This window comes from Triticum aestivum, chromosome 5A (genome assembly GCF_018294505.1).
Source record: "Triticum aestivum cultivar Chinese Spring chromosome 5A, IWGSC CS RefSeq v2.1, whole genome shotgun sequence".
In the NCBI taxonomy this organism is placed as follows: Eukaryota; Viridiplantae; Streptophyta; class Magnoliopsida; order Poales; family Poaceae; genus Triticum; species Triticum aestivum.
Window position 1 is genome coordinate 31,423,886 of NC_057806.1, and position 16,103 is coordinate 31,439,988.

At 44.4% G+C, this 16,103-nt stretch overlaps 2 protein-coding genes and 1 non-coding gene across 3 annotated transcripts; 1 reads left to right on the forward strand and 2 right to left on the reverse strand.

Annotated features, from left to right (window-relative positions):
• The first annotated feature begins 5,233 nt into the window (after positions 1 to 5,233).
• On the forward strand, positions 5,234 to 7,346 carry LOC123102115 (pentatricopeptide repeat-containing protein At1g11290, chloroplastic). Its single transcript, XM_044523396.1, has one exon. It carries the CDS (start codon positions 5,349 to 5,351, stop codon positions 7,152 to 7,154), a length of 1,806 nt encoding a protein of 601 aa, XP_044379331.1. The 5' UTR covers positions 5,234 to 5,348; the 3' UTR covers positions 7,155 to 7,346.
• A 5,101-nt stretch (positions 7,347 to 12,447) lies between these two features.
• LOC123109239 (small nucleolar RNA Z279/snoR105/snoR108) lies at positions 12,448 to 12,551 on the reverse strand. Its single transcript, XR_006452523.1, has one exon. It is a non-coding gene; the product is annotated as a small nucleolar RNA Z279/snoR105/snoR108 (small nucleolar RNA).
• Positions 12,552 to 13,155: 604 nt separating this feature from the next.
• On the reverse strand, positions 13,156 to 15,681 carry LOC123102116 (transcription factor PCF8; the record flags this gene model as incomplete). Its single annotated transcript, XM_044523397.1, is given in 2 exon segments — positions 13,156 to 13,565; positions 14,834 to 15,681. A coding segment is annotated over 1 exon segment (833 nt), but the record flags the coding sequence as incomplete, so codon positions are not given.
• Positions 15,682 to 16,103: the final 422 nt, after the last annotated feature.

The window sequence follows — 16,103 nt, forward strand, 5'->3', positions numbered from 1 at the left end:
CTTTGGTTCGTCACCGCACCATCGAGAGGATCACTAGGATGTGGTGGCTAGGGCGACCAAGACAAAAACCAGCATCAACAATGAGAAGCCCTTCCAGGCACCGTCCAATCCTCATAAATTTTCAAATCTTGAGAAAGGGGTTACTTGCTCTATCTCAACTGCCATATCAGTGGACATTTTACTGCTGCATGTCCTGCTATTAGATGTGAGCATTGCAAGCGATTAGGACACATTTCTCATATTTGTAACGTGATTCTTCCTTGGGAGAGTGTTGCTTCTGTTTGTGGATTTCAGACTCCTAGACTTGTGTTTTTTTATTTCCCTCATGCGAGTATTGGCGAAAAGGGGTTTACCCCCGCTTTAGATTATAAAGCAACCACCACAACATCTGAAAACACAACGAGTTCAAGGTTCAAACAAAGCCAGAAACCAAAGAAAAGAAGGTGTGAGTACTGTGAAGCAGGTTAAGGAAGGTGTGAGTAGCGTTGTTGTATATGTTGTTGAGGGATGTGCTTCTTCTAGGGAGATTGAATAGGAGTTTAATGGTCAAGAACGATTAGCCCCACTCAACTTACTATGCTCTTTTCTAATCCTCAGGAGGTTGAGTAGGTTTGTTTCATTGCTAAGAGGTTGCCTATGCAGAATGACAAAGTTGTGTTCAGTCTCCCTCTTGGACTTATAATGTTGGTTCCAAAAAAATCTTTATAGTAACCTTGGGTTAAAATGTGTAATATTCCCTTTGATAAGATATGTGATGCAAATTTAGCTTACATTGGGTCGTTGGTGGGAGTTCCATTGGAGGTGGATGGAGCTACTGTGTACAAACTTGAATATGCTAGAGTTCTTCTCGTGTGTGTTAATGTGAAAAGGATTCCGCTTGTTGCTGAAGGTGTCTTGGGCGACAATTTTTATGATTTTTTCTATGAGGTGGATAAAGTTCTTGTGGGACCTCCCATTTAAAAAAAACACTTTATATTTGTTGGGTCAGGTAGGTTATACCCTTCTTCCAAGAGAGCCAGTACTGATGAGCATGGTCACAAAGGAAGTGAGCTTTAGAGAAGTTAACTTAGAAAACTAGAGACTATTCTGACAATGAGGGTGGGAATACATATGTGGGTAATTCTACGTCAGTTGTGTCGGGTAGTCTTCAAAAAGTGATACTATTTCTGCCATCTTTCAAGGTTGTGATTAAGGCATCTTCAAGGTTCATCCTCCTTTCTTATAAACTAGGTTGGACAATTCTATCATGACACCCAAGAGCATCTCCAATTTATTCAAACCCAAATATCCAAACCTCTATTTTCAATTCAATTCTACACTACTTCATTAATTTTTGCAATCATAATTGCATGATAAATAATCCACAGCAAACAATTCATAGAAAAATCAATTTGTAATTTTAAAATAAATAGTTTGCACTTTCTAAAGATCCTAGTTTTTCTTACCGGTTTCCATGACATGCGCACACGTGTTTCACTATATCATTAAGAAGTTGTTTGATGCATTTAACTATCATGAATTTTCAGATGCATCTCAAGAAAATCTTCAAGTTCAGTCGGTTCTTGTACTAGGTCGTAAGCTCTCCAACATAGTCAGAGTCAAGATTTTTAGCTTGATCACACTCATCCTCGATCATCATGATGTGAATGATGACACAAGTACTCATGACCTCGCATAATGTCTATCATTCCCAAAAATAGACCAAAGAGATTGGACACTCCAAATGCTCTCTCCACATCTTTCCTCAAACTTCTCTCATCTAGGCAAATAGATATTTTGTTGCCTTGAGAATTGCAGATTGTCTTCACAATTGTAGCTCATTGAGAATATATACCATCAATAAGGTAGTACCTCATGGTATAGTTGTTGACATTGACTCTATAGTTGCACTCCAGAGCATTTCCTTCATGAAGTTTTGCAAACAATGGTGACCCCTGAAGCAGAGGCGGAGCTAAGAACAAAAAACAAGGGGGCGAGGTCATGTGTAGCTGCAAATTACAAGCATAAATATATGTCTAACATACTAACATGCACTTTTAACACGTACATGCCACCATACAATCTAAGTGTCACCTGCATGTGTTTCATGCTTCCGACGATGGAATACATCCAACAACTAATTTAAGCTAGCCAGCCTTGCTACCTATGTGCGTTGGTGGGCGGGCCACGACACGGCTTTGCCCCAATAAAGCTCCGCAGGGGCGCTGGAGTGTTGATGTCGTTGTGAGGCCCTGACATTCCAAAGAAAGAGTGTCAAATCAACATGTCATATGAAGCCACAGAATAAAGGATCATGGTGGACTCTTTAGTATGGCACTGAATTTTTCCTTCCAAAGCATATGAGCAGCTTTTCTAAATTTCCCATGCATGCAATTGATGCATCTGGAGTGCTCAGATCCTCTAACTTAACCTCCCCAAACATGTGCTCTAGACTAGGCTAATAGCGACCTAACCTAGTGCCGCCGCCGCAACATGCTACTTCCTTCCTTCCTCTCCCCTTCGTCGCCTCCCGCGCTGGCGGTTGAGGGGCCCCAATATTAGCCGTCGGGCACTCCCCCTCCCATCCCTCCACTCCGCCGCCACTGGAGGAAGTTGCTGGGCTAAGCCTGGGTGGCTGATGGTGGTAGTGGAGGAGCCTCTCCTACTCGCACGTGAGGGTGGCACGGGGCACCTCGGCGAGCGGAAGTGTGCCCCTGGATTCAAGCCTCCGGGGTGGCGGGAGCTACTGCACCTGGCCTCGACGTTGCGCCACCTCGCATCATTGGCGGCATGGAGGGATTTGGTGGACTGGCCGGCCGCGGGCGTGGTTGGCCCTCTGGCCAGAGTGTCTTGCTCGCTCTGCGGCGGCAGAGATCGGTGGTGGTCCATGCACACGATGTGTGATGGAGATTCGTCGAGCGGATCTGGGTGAAAACCTTGTTCTTAGCTTGTTGCCAAGATTGGCGATGGTGGCACTCTTTTGTGTCGTTACCTTCTTGAAGGCATCGCCGTGGAAAAGCTCCAGATCTATATCTGCTACCTCCGGGGGAAACCCTAGATCAATAGATAGGATGACGGCGACGCTCTGGTGTTGTTCCCCCCTTGAGGGCGTCATTCTTGGAGGTGTACACGGGCTCGAGGGACCAGTGGACAACTTATTTGGTGGAGTGGTGCTTCATCTTTCTTATTGATGGCGGCGCATCTCGGCGGCATGGCGCAGTGGAGATTCAGCGTCCGATGTGTAGAGATGGACTTGCATAGGAGGAGGATGTTGTCTGGCATCATGGTGGCGTCGATGGCAGAGAGGCCTGGCACAGCTGGTGCATTAGTTTTGACTCTGAAGATGGATTGGTGGAAGACGGCGGCGACGACACATGAGAGTGCATCAGACCGGTTTGTACCCAAGCCCAGTATCTGGCTCGGTTGGGGCCTCCGGCTTTAGATGTTAGGCTTTGTTGCGATGCCTGTTTAGTATTAGGCTCGGACTATCGGCACCCTTTCATCAAGTGGATAAGAGTAACGACATTTGTTGCTAAGATGCTGGCTTCAGACTACCTGGTGTACTACTTTGTAAGGTCTTTATGAATAATTAATGAAATGGTTTTATGTATCATCTAGATGTAGAGGCCGGGGGAAATCCTCATTTTCAAAAAAATGCAATTGATGCATCCAAACATGCTGGGAAACCCTCTTGCACTTGCAAGTGCCAAAAGTTAGGTTATGTCCTAAGCATTTGGTGATCTCAAGTATTCTTAACAGAATACCTTCAATAGTTTGATGCTAAGTCTTACCATTGCTTCAAGACATGTGCTCTCACACATATGAATGTAATCTATAGAATCAGTTAGTGAACCATATTGAAGTATCCTGATAGCGGCAATGCATTTACGAAAAGAGAAAAACCCAAGTAGCCCAATGCAATCACTCTTCTACTTGAAGTAATCATCATGGTTTTTACCCCCCATAAGACACTTGAAGGCATGCTTAGCTATCCAGAAGCTATGCCTAAACATTTGTTCATGAAAGGTCAGATTAGTTGCAAAGTAGTCTTTGTAGAGTTAAATGTGACCCCTTCCCAACGTCATCGAGAACTATATCCTCCGATGTAACCCTTAAAGTTATGAACGTTTTGTCATCCCTCCTTCTCTTCGAGTGCCTCAACAATCACCTTTGATTCATCTTCGGAATCATCGTCCGAAGTTTGATGAATTCTCTGTGGAAGTACTCATCCTCGCTATGCGTTGTGTCTTGTGAATACAGAATATGGATGATCAATTATCCATTTTCAGTTCAGTACAAATTCATTGTTGATTTTTTTTTCAAAAATCTACTATGTTCGATTGGAGAGGTGTTGCGGCTACGACGGTGAGGTGCTATGGTGGCAGCGGTGCGAGGCTATTTGGATAGTGCTGCCAAATTCCTTCGCGGTGTGGTGAGGTGCAATAATCGGATGAAAATCTGCACGGCATTTGCCGGGCCGGCGGCGATGGCGCCCATGGGTGTCGCCCCCCTCCTTGGAGGCGTCGTCGAGGTGTGCTTGCATTCTCCCTCGCCCGTTCGGAGATGGTGTTGTCTCCGGGCAAAAGCCTTGATTCGGTGTTGGATCGGCATGATGGCGGCGTCCTCGATGTAGCTCCTCTGTTGGGAGCATCGTGTTTGGAGACATGGCTTGGCTCCTTCTAGTTCTCCTCCGGTGTTCGCCGTGGTCCTATTTTGAGCTCTGGCCACCCTTCGTCGGTGTCTCCAAGATAGTGTCTTCCTCGATTCTGATCAAGTCTTTCCATTCACCTGCCACCTCTTCTTAGGCATCAAGGGTGATGGTGCGTCGACGAGCGAAGTCCAGGGGGAGTCGGTGGTCTTCGGAGGTGCACGGCTTTGGTTGTGACGTGGTATTGTTCTCACTTAGGACAGGCTCTTTTGCTTGTAGTTTTGTTTGGTCGTAGGTGGTTGTATTTGGTCTTGCCCGGATGTGGTGTTTTTGTTGTGCTCGTTGTTCGCAGCGAGTTGTAGTTCTTTTGTAATTGTTTTTCTGCCTTTTGTAAAGTTATGGTACGTCTAGGCATACTCTTGAAAAAACAATCACATTTGATTCATCTTTGGGATCTGTCCGATGATGATTTGATGAATTCTGTGTGGAAGTACTCATCCTTGCTATGCATTGTGTCTTGTGGATAGAGAATAGGGATGATCTCCATTTTCAATTCAGTGCAAATTCATTGATGATCTTTTTTGTTTAAGAAAAACTCTACTCTATTCGGTTGGAGAGAAGGCCTGGAAAGCATACTGCTGGATACTGACCGCACGAACCTGATGACAAAAAATGGTCGTATTGCTGATCAAAATCTTTCTCCCCGTCGGTGAGCCCCAGCATGAGCGCCCCGGCCCCGGCGGCCACCCTCCGCCACTGGACCCGCCTGATCCAGCTCGCCGCCGCGTCCGGGTCCTACACTCTCTGCCTCCGGCACTACGCCTCGCTCCTCGCCGCGGGGCTGCGCGGCGGTGACGCCTCCACCTTCCCTTCCCTCGCCAAGTCCTGCGCCGCGCTCCGCCTCCCGCGCCTCGGCCGCTCCATCCACGCGCACGCCCTCCTCTCCGGCGCCGCCGGCGACGTCTTCGTCCGCACCTCGCTGCTCGACTTCTACGCCAAGTGCGCGTCCCTCCCCGACGCGCGCCGCCTGTTCGACGAAATGCCCACCAGCAGCCGGACCCTCGTGTCCTGGAACTGCATGGTCACCGCGTACAGCAAGGCCTCTCGTCTCGACGAGGCCGTCGCCATGTTCAACGCGATGCGGGGCCTAGGGGTGAGCCCCGGCGGGGGCACGCTCGTCGGCGTGCTGTCTGGGTGCTCTGACTCCATGGCCACGAGAAATATTGGCTTGCCCGTGTATGGATATAGCCTCAAATCTGGCCTTGACGAGGATTTGCCGGTCTGCAACTCGGTGCTCACTATGCTTGTCCGTGATGACCAGCTGCATGCTGCGTCCTTGTTGTTTGACTCTATGCACAACAAGTCTGTAGTTTCTTGGAGCGCAATGGCATCAGGACTCTTGCAGACGGGCGACTTTAACAAAGTGTTTGCTTTGCTCAACCGTATGCTGGGTGCTGGGTACAGATTCGATTCGGTCGCCCTTCTTAATCTTGTCTCATCCACTGTTCTGCTAGGGAACCTGTTAGTGGCCAAGGGTGTGCATGCTCTTCTGATCAAGAGTGGTTTTGAGTCCGAGCAAGATCTTGTGTCATCATTGGTTAACTTGTATGCCAAGTGTGGGGATCTTGAGGCTGCTCAGGAGGTCTTCGATGCGGTTCACTATAAGAATGTGGTGCTGTGGACTTCGATGATAAATGGATATGTTGAAGGTGGCCGTCCGGACAAGGCGTTGACAATGTTCGACAGCATGTTGCGCACAGATGTACAGCCGAATGAGGCAACAGTTTCATCTGTTCTTTCCGCCTGTGCTGATTTGGGGTCTGCTAAGCAGGCGAGGAAGGTTGAGGAGCATGTGGTAGCAATCGGACTGCGGTCACACCTGCGAGTCGCTACCGGACTGATAGACACGTACTGCAAATGTGGGAGCGTTGAGCTGGCTAGGAAAATATTTGATGTGGTTGCCATTACCAGTAGAGACTTACCCATCTGGAGTGCCATGATTAATGGATATGCTTGCAACGGAGAAGGCAGTGAAGCTCTCGTCCTTTTCAGCGAGATGCAAAAGGAAGGTGTTCAACCAGATGCCATTGTCTTTACCCATCTGTTAACAGCATGCAATTATTCTGGTTTAATAGATGAAGGCCTTCGATGTTTTCGCAGCATGACAGAGGAATATGGTATTGAACCATCTATTGAGCACTATATGTGCATAACTGATTTGCTATGTAAGTCTGGTCAAATTAGTATCGCTAAGGAGTTCTTTAAGAAGATCCCTGTTCAGTTACAGAATCAGGTTTTGGCTCCTATAGTAAGTGCATGCAGTTCTCATTGTGCCGATTCTTCGATTGATTCAGTATCAGAGGAATTACTTAACCTGGACCCTCAAGATTCTGGTCACTGTGTCTTAATGTCTAATATGCTCAGTTGTTTGGGGAATTGGAAGAAGGCGACAACCTATAGGATGCTACTAAGCAAGAAAGGTTTAGTCAAGGAACCTGGAAGGAGTTGTATTGAACTGAGTGCCTAACCATGCTGTGAACACTTGATTCACATACTTTTCGATCCTAACAGGTGTCATTTGCTCTTTCAAGGTGAACAGTTGGCGCTCTCTGACCAAGCTTGATTATGATGGAAAATAATTTCATGATCTCAACTTTGTTCTGTATTGTGGAGACTATATACTTGCAGTCAATATGATTAAATATGATGTTTGGAGGTACTTTGGGTCCAGTTCACTGATTTGGAGTAACAAGAAATGTGACATCAAGCCAGGAAATATTGCGTTGAGGGCTTGAGGCAGCTTCCCAGCCAGTGGCGGAGCCAGACCACCTATGGAACCCGAACGGCGAACAAGCCTAAACTGTTCATCTCTAGCCCCTGTTATCGCACTGTTGCTTATTACATGTTCACCAGACGAACCTGGGCTAGAGGTTAGTGTTTATAATCTTACAAACAAAGATGAGAATGCAGCCATTAACGTCTTCAACATAGCATCATGGAATTTAACTAGAGATGGAGCATATGGACTATGGCACTGTCTTAGTGTCTTGCTTCCATATGAGTTGAATTGAAGTTACAATTTGCTTCAGTTTTGCATTTGAAAATACGTAGATGTTGTACATATCAAAAAATTATATTTACTAAGGGCTCTATGATTAAGATAATTACTTCCGTCATATAGAAATATTTTGAATTAGCTTCTAGTGAGAAACATAGTAACATGTGTAAGTTTGAATTTACGGAAACATTTTGCAGCAAAATATGGCTGTTCATGACTATGATTAAGATTATTACTTCGGTCCATGTTGAATTAGCTTCTACTCCCTCCGTTCCTAAATATAAGTCCTTTTAGAGATTTCAATATGGACAACATACGGAGCAAGAATGAATCTACACTCTAAAATATGTCTATCTATCCGTATGTAGTACGTATTGAAATCTCTAAAAGGGCTTATATTTAGAAACGGAGGGAGTAGTGAGAAACATAGTAACATGTGTAAGTTTGCATTTATGTAAATATTTGCAGCAAAATACGACTGCTCACACCTTTTTTGTGTTACCTATAGAGAACACATTAGCTGCCAAATTTTTTGAACTATATCTCTACAGATTGAAGAAGATTATTATCTGCCTTAAAAGGAGCATCTTTCATATAAACCAGGTCCTGTTATCATAGAATTGCAAAATTAACTCATAAGTTGTTCCAAAGCATTCTCACGTTTAGGGCTCATAATGTGCGTACTAAAATTTACTGTATTGGAGGAACAAGAAACCGCATCCTTGTGAACTTTAAATCATAAAACTGCATCTTATAATGACGTCTCATTCAGATTTTTCTTCATGATTGGAGTTTAAATTAACGCCGCTCAAGCATATAGTGTACATGCCTTTTAAGGTAATTTTTCTTCATGATTGGAGTTTAAATTAACGCTGCTCAAGCATATAGTGTACATGCCTTTAAGGTCAAGAAGTTTCTCGTGAAGATAAGGCAAGAGAAGTCCTATTCTGCCAATTATAAGACTTGTATTATACCCGAACACAAAGACTTTGCTTGCCAATTATAAGACTTGTATTATACCCGAACACAAAGACTATGCTTGGGCCATGTTTAAAATTATAAGGTGGATTATCATAATTCAGTTTCGCTTACTCAGTTCTTGTACTTGCATAGTTTACTGTTTTCTAGAGCTATTATGTCTCATGTCTATTTTATACTAACAAACTACAGTATAAAATAAACTCAGGGGGCAACCACAACCTAAATTTTGGACATCTATATCTACTCCTATAAAAGAGCGAGTTGGTGGTGATGGTGTGCCTGCCTTCGTACCGTATGCATCGTCGAATCTAGAATCTATGGCTGTGAGTTGCCCACGAGCCACTTAAACACCCCGCACATGAGATGTATTCTGGAGAAGTTGTCCGAAACACATGTGGCGCTGACGAGTAATCTTTTTCTCTCGCGAAAGAAACCGAACCATCGAGAACCCCCTCCCAAATTCTTCGCCGTCAGCCCCTCCCCTCACTTTCCCGGTGGCTGCCGGAGTTGATTTGATTGGGGGCACCTCCGCTTAATAAATTGGATTTCCTTCAAGCTTGCCTGGTTTCTCCCCATCTAGATCTGGCCGTGTAGGCCGTTGGAGACGGAGACGATAGCCGTGCTGCCCATGGAGGCTACCAGTGGCAGAACAACCATGAGCCGGACTGGGTGTTGCAGGCACGCGGAATTTTGCCGGTGGCGAGCTAATCGTTCCTGGCGGCCCTGGTGCCAACTACCTCGAACCACTATGTCCGTTCCCAACAATGCTCATCCCTCTGTAAGTTCCGTGTATCTCCCATTGGATCCAAGAATTGTTCGTTTTTTTTGGAGAAGAGATGTCTATGAGATTCATACATTTGTGTGGTTGAAACCATGGTCTCTCACAAATATTTACAAACAAATCAGTCGTGGATCTGCAAAGTACCTCTTCAACAAAGGATTTAGCCTCTTTAACCTATTCTTTGCAGAAATTTGTAGTTTATCCTTCATGAAATTCCTTGTATTCCATCCTCTCAGACTGTACCCGATGCACTATTCAATATTCAGACTGTTTTTGCATTGTGATCTATGTCAGGTTTTAGTATGGCATGATTTGGGGCAAGGTAAGAAGAGCAACATGATCAAGATGGCTAAATGCATTCTTAAGTAGAGACATTCCAAGTCCAACACTCAAAGAATAAAGATAAGCTTTTCTTCTTTGCTGTATCAGGATCAGAGGCATCGAGTAGTATGCTCTACTCTATTAGTTTGTTAGCTTCGTAATTCGCTTCAGTTTGTTCAGGGGATTTACCAGTTCAGTTAATTAGATGGCATAGCGCTCATTTTTCTGCTTACAGGGAGTTATGTGTTTAGTGTAAACAGTGGGACTCATTTTTGGATTAGATGTATGCTTTTCTGAAAGATAGCATTTGGGTGGATGAACACATGGTTAGGGAATCTTACGAAGTGGTGTTTTTTCAGTTCTTTATTTCTTTACAGTAGGAAAGGGGAAGGGAGAAGAGAGGCTGGTCCATGAAGTTGTATTTCAGTTCAGAGCATACTATACCTTTAGTTGCAGATCATTGAAGAGTACCACTGTAACCAACGTCACAAACTCTGCAACCTTTCAGTTGTAGAAGAAGGCAGGAGAGGGACTGGATTAATCTTCCTCCCTGTGATCAGAAGAAACAAATCTTTATGGCGTTGATAGAAGGAGTTCGCCTTAATAAAGAGGCTACTGGACTTTGTTAAACAACCGTTCTTTCTTGATTTATCCAAGAACAGGAGAGGGCGTTAAAACCAACAATTTGTCTGAAAGGTTGTACATGACTGACTACAATATGGTTAAGTTTTATAAGTTTATGGTTGTGAGAAAATGTATATATGGTCTAATTTTCTCATTCATGTACAATACTGTTAGAATTTCTGGTCCACAAATCCCCCTCTATTAATTACCCTTTTGTTCATTTTGTTCAGCCGAGTTGAATTCTTCAATCGGACATTGGTTTTATTAGTTGAACATTTGTAATTGGTTGCGTAATCAGTAATTTTTACTTATTTAAAATGACTGGGACACCAAAACAGAGTAGTTTGTAGTTCATTCACATTATTTTTTGTAGTATACCGTGTACATTCAGTCCAATATATGTACGTTACAATCATGGCCAATTCCGTACTCCAAATTTGTGCTCAGTTCATTGTAAGGTCCTGCAAGATTATTAAGGGATAATTTTGGTCAGGAAGCGGCACCTTCTAGGCATTCCTGTTCTTTGGCATTTTAAGCCTTCAATTATTTACGAAGCTATTGATAAGTAGCTATGTTGCTTGGCTTCTCACCGTGTTCTAGGCATTATCTTACAGTCAATTGATTTGTCATCCTATAATGTAAATGATGGGTTTTTATAAATTTGAAAGAGCTCATACTTCAGTTATTTCACTTTCCATTGATAGATGGAGTGTTCGTCATACAGTAGGCATCTTTGCTGAGCTAGCACTTTTTTTATTGGGGAATTACTAAGAATATTGTGTACAAAGATGTACTCACATAGTAGTTCTGTTATGCCGTGTGAAAGGAGACATTGACAAAATTTGTAGAAGCAATTATGTTTTTTAATTTATGTGGTATACTTATGTATGAACTAGGTTTAAATTTCCACTCATTCATATATTTGTCATCATTCTTCAATATTTTTTTGTTATGTTTGAACTTCGCCTTCCATAGCACTTTGAATGAACAATATAAAATTTGATCTCCGTTGCAACGCACGGGCAACTTACTAGTATTCGTCAAAATTTAGAACCATCTAACCCTGACCCCCTTTTTTTTGCGCGAAAAAGAACCATCTAACCCTGACCCCCTTTTTTTTTGCGCGAAAAAAAACCATCTAACCCTGACCCCTGAAAGGCTGAAACCCCAAGAGCCATGTCTACAAAACTATTTTTAGAATAAATATTTTGGTCAAGCCTTTTTCAAGCTCTGGGCCTACGGAGGCATTCGAGTCTTGAAATTACAAGAAATTTCAATCTATTGTCTTTTCTGAGCCAATTGTTTTATCGGGAACCTGGGCGACATTTACGGTGGGAAGCAAGATTTCTTATTTATCATTCTCTTCCCGAGTAAAACACCAGCATCTTGTTGTATGCTTTGGCACATGCTACTTCTAGCCTCGGTTTATGTTATGCTATATCATGCATACCTTTTGATGCCATGTTCTTGCCCTATAGTATATTTAATTCTTGCCTCCAAGTGTGCATCTTCAATCTGTTTCTGCCACACAGTGTCTGAGAATCTGTTTTAACTTTGCAACTTGCCTTGATGAATCCCATTGATCTAGGGGTCATATGCTCATGTTCAGTAAACATCATTTGTTATGTGCAACTAGTACCTCCATGCCATGCTTTTACTTGCCATGTATGTAGCATATTTATTTCTTGTCTCCAATATGTCATCAGATTAACTCTGCTCATGTATTGAACCGTTGCTGCATCTCTTTTTCGCGATAACTTTTTTCTGGGAGAAGAAACCAAGCAGAACAGACAAGGACCATGCTAACAGTATCAGTTCAGGATTCCTGAACAAATCACGGCTTTCTCTTTGAGCATTTGAACAAATCAGAGTACAAAATTGAGAGAAAAAAAACAAGGGCAAAAGGAAACTGCTTTCAATATCAAAAAGAATAAAAGAGCAAAGCCAACCATAAACCATAAGAAAACAAATTTCGAAAGCAAGGGAAAAAACACCAAATTCAGCAAGAAAAGGAAACAAATATTTACCAAATTAAAATTTAAAAAAATGAAATTGGGGATCAGATGGTAAGTCACTGGGGTGCCCCATTGTCGTAACAGGCTTAGTTGGGGCGGACACCCCTCTCGCACATAGCGAGCTGATACCACTCATCACATCCCTTTTGCTGCCTGAAGGATCATGCTTTCCAACGGCGCACCCGCTCCCTCTTTTATAGCCCCCGGAGGCTCGCCCTCCGCTGCCGCAAGCGGTGTGGGACTAAATAAGCAGCTGTGGCTAGGAGTCGAACTAAGGAAGGTCATATGCGTGTGTGGGCTGAATGGAGGTCACAGTCAGTGGGTAGCTCAGGCCAGCCGTCCGGCCCATGGGCTTGTAAGTCACGATTGATTGTGATTTACGGTGGATCATTCTAAATTTTAAAAAGGTTGATTTACGGTGGATGATCAGTGCATCGTTCATCTTTGAACGAACGAACGGTCCCTTTCTTCACATGTGCATTCCTTTTTAAAAACCATCGATTGCGACCTACATTTCAAGAATGACAAGTTGATTGTCTGTGGTGATTTTATTTTATTTTTCCTGGCTTTTTTTTTAAAAAAACTGCACCAAGATTTGATTCTTTTTATCAACTGCGTCAGAAATTCTTTTTACTCTACAACCTTTAGACGACTGCACCAAGATTTTTTTTACGAGTGTCCAGTCAATGAAGTAAATACAAGGCTCGGTTGCGATAAGACTGGCAATCATCATACTACTGATATCAGGTGAAAGAAATCATTCATAATTGGATTGCCATCTGCCAATGCCCCAGGTACATGAGAAATTCTTATGCCACTCACATGCCACCAGTATCCATGCAAGTGCGAAATTAGGTTCCTCGCCAGAAAAGTAAGAAAAAATCATCTTTGTCGCACGGGGAAAGATAGCGGCAGGGGGAGGCCACAGCAACAGGGTACAGCTCAAAAACATTTGGTTTCCGATCACAAAAACATAGGTCAGAGGATGACAACGACAAAATGAAAACCGCGCGGAAGAGGCTCGTTGATCCAGCTTTAAGCGTTTGTGTTCCACGCGCCTCCACGGCACCGTCACCTTCGTTGCCTTGCATCTTCTCTCCTTCTGGGTTTCACTGTGCTGAGTGGATCATGACTTGGTAGGTTGGTACACCGCCGAATCTGAATGAAATCAGGGCAAAAGAAAATATTAGCCGATGATGACTGGGCAGTTAGAACACCAAATCTGAATGAAATCGGGGCAAAAGAACATGTTAGCAGATGATGACTGTGCGGTTAGAACATAGGCAAGCTTTTGAAAGAATGCGGATGAGAAATGATGCATATTGCACTACATATAGTACTGTAGTAGGTGATCTCGTGTGGTGCAGAAAATTGTTAAATAGCTCGATTTTTTCAGTTAATAGGGCTGCAGCATGATTGATGTACTAATCTTGACTCTCAAGTATTATGATCTGAAATTCCTAACAAAAATAAGTGTGATTAAAGGGGGCCGGATCATGGGGATCCCTCCCTTTATGTTGTTATTAGGTACGTAGAATATGAGAGCTTTCTGTGGATTACACACATTAGCACCCCACGGATTCGAACGCTGGTGGGCAAGTTTACCACTGTAAACTCTAGCGACCCAGCTATCACTCGGTTCTGAGTTCTAAAGAAAAAGATAACTCCAAGCAAAAAAAGATCATTGTCCCACTGACATGTTGACTGCCCCACAAACATGCAGTGGCATATAAACAATTAATTCAAAAAAGGGTAACAGTATCCTGCACCCTGAAGTGAAATGATCTCCCTTCAAAAAGAGCCGTTATTGTTCACAAATAAAGAGCCGCTCTTAACTACAACTATAGTTGGAAACTTCTTAGAAAGTCACACTTGCCAAATAAGATACTCCCAAAATAGTTTCCTCAAAAGGAATCCGAAATCCCTGAGTTGCCAAATTGGACTGCTGGACACTGTTGCAGCAAGTTGTCTGAATTCAGTAAATCTGCTACCGCATAACCTCTGTAAGAAACATCTCCTAAGGTTGGCTAAATTTAGTATGGTATATCTATTACTTTCTAGCAGTGCTATTCTCTAGGAACTTGGAAGTTGGAATAGCAGTGTACCAGCCCCAATTTGGCAGCTACAATCAGTTTATTTTCCCGAGAAAACACTCCCTTTGGATGGCTACTGCTGCTAAGTTCTGAAATTAACTACATTTTGGAAATGACTTCGCCTGGACTCTGGAGTACCACATTTGGAAATGACTTCGTCTGGACTCTGGAGTACAATTCAAATTCAAATAAACTAACAGGACTGCAGCCTATGCATTGAATGACCAATAGCGATTCATGCAAGATTTTTATCTCAGTGTAACAATGACAATGGAACAGGTGCAGTTAAACTACTCTAAAAGTTCATTTAATCTTTGCAGGGAAACAACTCACCTCTCCAAGAAGAAATTATGTCTTCCTTTCCTCCTTGAAGTCCCAGAGCTGCAGCCTCCGCTCCGGCGCATTGGCCGCCGCAGGAGCAGCAGCAGCAGCGCTGTTGCCTCCAAGAAAGAAGGGAAACATAGGCGAAGGCTCGGCTGGAGCAGCAGAGAACCTCTGCATCAGGAATGGGTGCTGGGACGGCGGCCACTGCGGCGTCGAGACGGTGTTGGACTGAAGTGTGCTCCTGTCGAAGACGACAGATGCATGGTGGTGGTGGTGGTGGTGGTGGTGGCGGTGTTGCTGGTCCTGGGAGAAGGTGAGCTGGGGAATCATCTCGAAGGACATGGGTGCGATGTGTGAACCGGGGGCGGCGTAGTAGGCAAGCGTCGGCTGCTGCTGCTGATGCTGCATTGGCTTGTCGGCTGCGTTGGAGCAGTGCAGGAGCTCGGCAAACGTGCCATTGGCACTGCCCCCGTTGTATGCATTGGCTTGGTGAGCGGCATTGTCATTGTCGGCAGGGCCGTTGGCGAGCGAGAGCACGGAGCCCTTGCTGGTCTCCGAGGTGCTGACCTCCACGGCGTCTTCTGCTGCTGGGGAGGCGACAGGGAGGGCGAAGGAGCAGTCCAGCGACGGGAGACCATCGATGGCAGTGGCGGCGGCTTGGATGAGCCACTCGATGGCCTTGCTGGGCTGGTCGACGCCCAGGCGGTCCTGGATGTCATAGAACTGAATGGCCGTCTGCACCGAGAGCCGGATGCGGCGGTCGCGGAGGCCGCGCGAGGTCACCACCTTGCTGTGCCGGTCCTTGCCGCCTGCCGCCGCGCGGGCCACCCGGAAAGTCCGCCACGCATCCGCCGAGTCACCGCCGCCTACCGCTCGTAGGCGCTTGCAGGAATTGCGGTCCTTGTCTGCCTCTTCCATGGCCCCCTAGCTCATGCCAGTCCGCAACTTCCTCTGCTCATTTTGGGGTAGGATTCAGAGAAGAAAAAATAAGTTAGCACCAAATCTTGCAAAAACATTTGGATTTTCTTTTTTCTTGAGAAATGATGCAGCTGTGGCAATAACTGAAGTTCTTGAAGCAAGGTTTTAAACAACAAAACATTCCTTTCAGAGAAGAAAAAATAACAGCAAAATGATACAGAGGAATTGTAGTTAAAAAATTCTGCAGAGTCAAAATGTGAAGCCAATATGGTACCAGTCCATAGCCCACTTGCTCTTTATCCTCTGCTAGATGAGCTCTTTTAGCACACAAAAGCTGCAGCTTGTAAAAAAAAAGCAGAAA

Excerpts from the sequence above, each read along its gene's own strand:
- LOC123102115 (XM_044523396.1), top strand. The coding sequence starts at position 5,349 with ATGAGCGCCCCGGCCCCGGCGGCCACCCTCCGCCACTGGACCCGCCTG.